This window comes from Trichomonas vaginalis (assembly GCF_026262505.1).
Source record: "Trichomonas vaginalis G3 chromosome Unknown ctg_138, whole genome shotgun sequence".
Classification (NCBI taxonomy): Eukaryota; Parabasalia; order Trichomonadida; family Trichomonadidae; genus Trichomonas; species Trichomonas vaginalis.
The window spans coordinates 1-4,897 of record NW_026529225.1 but is presented as its reverse complement, the minus strand read 5'-3'; the positions used below and the strand labels follow the sequence as shown (position 1 = coordinate 4,897).

At 37.3% G+C, this 4,897-nt stretch overlaps 2 protein-coding genes and 1 pseudogene across 3 annotated transcripts, besides 1 other annotated feature; all 3 read right to left on the bottom strand.

The window, feature by feature from the left end:
* Positions 1-570: 570 nt before the first annotated feature.
* Positions 571-3,214: a mobile genetic element.
* Positions 2,168-2,362, bottom strand: TVAGG3_1079300 (protein of unknown function, DUF4106 family; the record flags this gene model as incomplete). Its single annotated transcript, XM_053888482.1, has 1 exon — positions 2,168-2,362. The coding sequence occupies one exon, from the start codon at positions 2,360-2,362 to the stop codon at positions 2,168-2,170; it is 195 nt and encodes a 64-aa protein (XP_053744390.1).
* TVAGG3_1079290 (protein of unknown function, DUF4106 family) lies at positions 2,399-3,013 on the bottom strand (the record flags this gene model as incomplete). The annotated part of the gene is made up of 1 exon (XM_053888481.1): positions 2,399-3,013. The coding sequence occupies one exon, from the start codon at positions 3,011-3,013 to the stop codon at positions 2,399-2,401; it is 615 nt and encodes a 204-aa protein (XP_053744389.1).
* A 121-nt stretch (positions 3,215-3,335) lies between the features above and the next one.
* Positions 3,336-4,861, bottom strand: TVAGG3_1079270 (annotated as a pseudogene). Its single transcript has one exon. A coding segment is annotated over exon 1 (1,526 nt).
* Positions 4,862-4,897: the final 36 nt, after the last annotated feature.

The window sequence follows — 4,897 nt, the reverse complement described above, 5'->3', positions numbered from 1 at the left end:
CAGGATATGTTGGTTCTTTTACAGGAACAATTGTTATACCATCTTCGTCTTCGTATGGTTTCCCCACTTCAACATCTCTGTCTTTGACATTGACAACAACACTTTGACTGTTTGTTTGAGTTGTGAATTTAACTTCACATCTGCCACCGCCATTAAACCTTTTGAAACACTTATGCTTCTATTTTTCGGAAATGACATTTTACTTAGAATAAAAAGATGACGTATTCGGATATCTTATTGAATTGAAGCAGAACAAAGTTTATACTCACAAACAATACAAATACATTGACAGAATAGTTCTTTACACAAACAATGGAAAATGTTATAGAATAGCAGTCTTTGCTGAACCAAAATATTTTCATAAAGCAAAGAAAGTTGGTATAACTGAAATGGTGAAAGTTCTTGAAGCAGACAAAAATATAACTTCAAAAATGACCGATATTACTAAAGGAAAGTTTATAATACAATATTATGTCAAAACTGGCGTACTGTCAATATTTGACGGAGAGAAGTCAGTTCAAGAACAACTTACTGACCTGCTGCCAAAATCTGCTCGATGGAAGCTGTCGTTATGCCAATCTGAGGAGCCCCAGCAGGTTTCATCGAACGAATCTTCAAAAGAGCATCTTCCGTGAAAAGTGCTATTGGTTTTGTAAACTTCTTTGCTTTCAATTCATCTGGACCGTCTCTGTCACCAGTATATTGTATTTGTACAGTACCAACAGTTGAAATACCACCCATAAAGTCTTCTGAGTCAGCAAATGGAATGCCAAGCCAAAAGTTTGAACGGTCTCCATTTGTATATTGAGTTTTTTGACCTCCTGTATGAGTCCATACTTTCACATATGGCATAATAGAACTTTGCATTTCAGGGTTAATGGTTGTTGTGAAGTTGTTGTTAAAGTTCATAGCATCTAATGTCAAGTTGTATGACCTCATATCCTCAACTGTAGAATATTCTTCTCTTGGATAATATTGCCATCTATGTTTATATGATATTTAATACCAGGGTTGTAGAAACAAGAATAGTCATTTATAGTTCGTCTGAACAGTACAAACATAGTATCTGCATGTTTCATTGCAGTTGTTAAAGCAATATCTGTTCTTGCACCTGCGGCTCCTGGATTTTGGTTTCCAACTTCACCTGCAAAGTCTTTGACAGATATTTGGTGTATAGGGAACATAAGTGGAACTGCAATATATTTGGCAGCTAAAGCATTTGAAATATCTGGGTCCAACATATAAACGGCAAGTCTGCTTTCTATTCTCTTGCATTCAAATTTTTCGCATGTGAACTTAACTGGGTCCCAAGCATCTCCAGCAGCATTGAAATAATAGTTTACTTCAGTGTTGAGGTTTGAGAAACCAAAGTCTAAGTCAACTTTGTCTTTGCAAAAGTCACAGAACTTGGCTCCACCAGTTCCAGCTACAGTAATGCTGAATGGGTCTTGTGTTGGTGCAATGACTAAGTTATTTTTGCTTGGAGTAAGTTCAATAGAAATTTTCCTGCCCAGTTTGGCAAGTATCTTAAAAAACCTGAAGATGAGGAAAGATGACAAAGGAACTCTAAGTTTCAGTTTTACTTTGGTTACTGCTGCTGCAGTTTGTCCAGAAAGGTTAACATAAACTCCTGGAACGTTAGGGTCAAGTCTTCTTATTTTCTCAATGGTGGCATACTGGTCTGTTTGTTCTCTAGCTTGTGGTTGTACTGAGTTTCTCAAAGCGAACCATTCATAGTTTGCCCATGTTACTGTTTGAACTAAGTCAGAGTTAGAATATATCTTATATCCCATGAAAACTTCTGGAGCATATTGGTATCCGACATAGAAAATTCCATTGCAACCTTTCTTGTCAGACAACTTGGCAGAAGGTTTTATTTCAATGTCTTGTTCCACGTATAAGAATGAGTTGTCAATAGAAATAATATGAAACCTGTCGCAAGCAATATCTACTGTTGTTTGAAGAACCTTCTCCAAACTCACCTACGTTTCCATAAAAACAGCAGTTGTATATTCGTAAGTTCCAGGAACTATTTCTGACCTTCTAATGGCATTGTCGCATTCGTTATACCATTCGGAAACATTTCCGTTCATGGCATCCAAAACTGTTGGCGTTATATTCTGAGCGGCGTACATTTCATATGGGTAAAAATATAGAATAGTTGGATTTATGTGTCATAATAGAACCCACTCGTACCAAGCTTTACTTTCTTCCTGACTGAGTTTTTAACTCTTCTTTTTCCTTCAATGCCACTACTTTCACTAGATGAAGTTACTTCTTCACTACTTTCACTTTGTTCTACTCTTCTCTTCTTCTTTGGTGTCGCTTTTGGTAACTTGCCCTCTGCTTCAAGTTGTTGCATCTTTGCCTCATGTTCACCTAGTATGTTGTAAATTTCCTATGTCCTTTTTGCCTTTGGGCTCTGGTCGCCCATCTCAGGTAACCTATATCCTAGAAAGATTTTGTCATAGTTTGTATTTGAGTCTTCGCGTATTGTTTGCATGACTCTTTCCTGAGTTTCCGGTTCAAGCTCTTCAAACAGAGCTTGTCCATATGGAATAAGCTCGTTTCCAAATATATGTTTTTGTAGCCATTCTGGTTTTCTTTCCATGTTACCAATAATATCTTTTGTGAATGGGAAAGCTTTTACCCAACGTTTCAGTCTTGCGTCATTTATTTCTGTAGTTGGTTTTATTTTGTCATGGAACATGTTTTTCAATACTAACATTTCATTTGGTACTGTCCATTTGAGTTTTCTTAAATATTCATCCCTTCTCAGTTCATTGTCTGCAAAGTAAGTTTTTATGACATTTTGCAAACTTTCGTTTGCAAGGTCATGTACAATAGGTTCTCTTCCTTCTCTCTCCCTAACTTTCTTTCTAAACTCTTCACCAAATATACCATCTCTATGGTTCTGTGTAGTTCTTTGAGATAAATGTTCTAGAACGTCAGGTGTTATATTTCCATCAGCCATGTTCATTTCATACTGGTCCAAAATATCTGCATCTTTCATATCTCTCAATGGCATTAAAGCCGCGCTGAAAATACCCGTTATATCTGGTTCACCATTCACTTCCATTGCGTCTACAACTTCTTGGAATTGAGGTTGTAAGTTTATGAACCACCTATCCGGATTAGCTTTATGACCCCATCTCATTGTAGTTCCATAGTCTGCAGAAACAAAAGTAGGTTTGTTTCCATATTGGTTAGGTTCTGAATGAACTTTAAACAATGTTTCATTTCTATATGTTTTGTTGAAATTTAACCTTTTATTTTCACCGAGTTCAGCCAAAGATTGAACGTTATATGGTCGTAAGTAAAAAGGATTATTGTATTTGCGTACATTATCTTTCAGTACTTCCATTCTATGCTGAATATTTTCATCTGATGTTGGAGTCTTTTGTATGTCGGCGAACATTTTTCGATATTCTTCTACTATGTCAGCCGAATTTTTCTTAGACTCTTGGAAAGATTCCATATTCTCCGCATACACTTGTTGAGGGTCAAGATTTTTCGGCTGTTCCAAATCTTCATCTAGTTCTGTGAAGTTAGTTTCCAAAGGAGGGACTTGTTCGTTTCCTTCAGGCTCTTCTAGCTGTTGTTGCTGAACTATTTCTTCCATGTCTGGTTGTATCTGAACTTCTTCCTGTTGAGTTTCTTGTACCTCATCTGCTGGCATTTCATATATTCCGAGACCGTTTTTAACAAGTTCCCTATCTAAGTCATCCGGACTCATAAACCTTTCTTCTTTCGTTCCGTCTCTATTTTTTACGCGTTTCATGAAGAGAGTTGAATTATCATTTAGCTCTGACACCAAATATCTCGGAGTAAATTCATTCATGTCATTTGGATGATATGCTATTAAATCATATCCCTTAGCGAGCTTGTATTTTCCAGGTTTGAGATTATATCCCATTTGATGCTGAACCATAAAGCTAAATAGGTTCGGGTCAGTATTTCCTTCCTTGAACTTTCTAATAGCTTCTTTATATCTGTCACTAAAGTCAAGAGTATCTGGGTAACCATAATCTTCCTTAAGCATTTTTAAGAATTCTTGGTTTCCTTTTTCTCTACTTCTTTTATGTCCTTGCTCTGTTTGTGGTTGTTGTTGTGCAGGGTTTTGAACTGTTGGTTGCTGTGCTGGTTGTGGAGGTGGTTGTTGTGCTGGTTTTGGTTGTGGTGCTGGATTTTGAACTGTTGGTTGTTGTGTTGGTTTTGGTTGTTGTGCTGGATTTTGAACTGTTGGTTTTGGTTGTTGTTGTGGTGCTGGATTTTGAACTGTTGGTTGTTGTGTTGGTTTTGGTGCATGCCTGTGTCTGTGTCCATGTGACGATGTAAATGTTTTAGGTAGTCCTGGTGCAGGTGCTTCGCTTGGAGGGTTTGGTGGTATATAAGTTCCACCAGCTGGCACATATGTTCCATCTGCAGCATAATGTCCTACCTGACTTTTCGTTTTTAAGAAAGCATTTACTAGGTCTGTTTTGGTCTGTTGTAACTCTTTTTCTTGACTTTCCACAACAGTTGCTCTAACGGCGTCATAGGCACTTTGAACTGCCTGTCTCGTTGCTGCATCTGTTATTTTCGTCATATTTTGTGCTACTTCTCTTAACTCTTTGTCGAAACCTTCAGACTTCAGTTTCTTTCCAGATGAGAAATCGTTCACTTGTTTCACCTTACTATGAAGAGCTTCGAAGGCATTCTTAAAGTCAGCATTCATTAAAGCTTCATTTGAACTGTCTTCATCCGCTTGTATTTTTGTCCTTATTGACCCTATAAGTTGGGCTGCTTTAGCGTTGGCTTGGGCATCTAACCAGTCATTATTAGCTTTTATATATTCTGCACTTTTCATTGCCTTTTGCATGGCTGCGTCGTTATTTTTACTTTCTTGTGCTAAGTT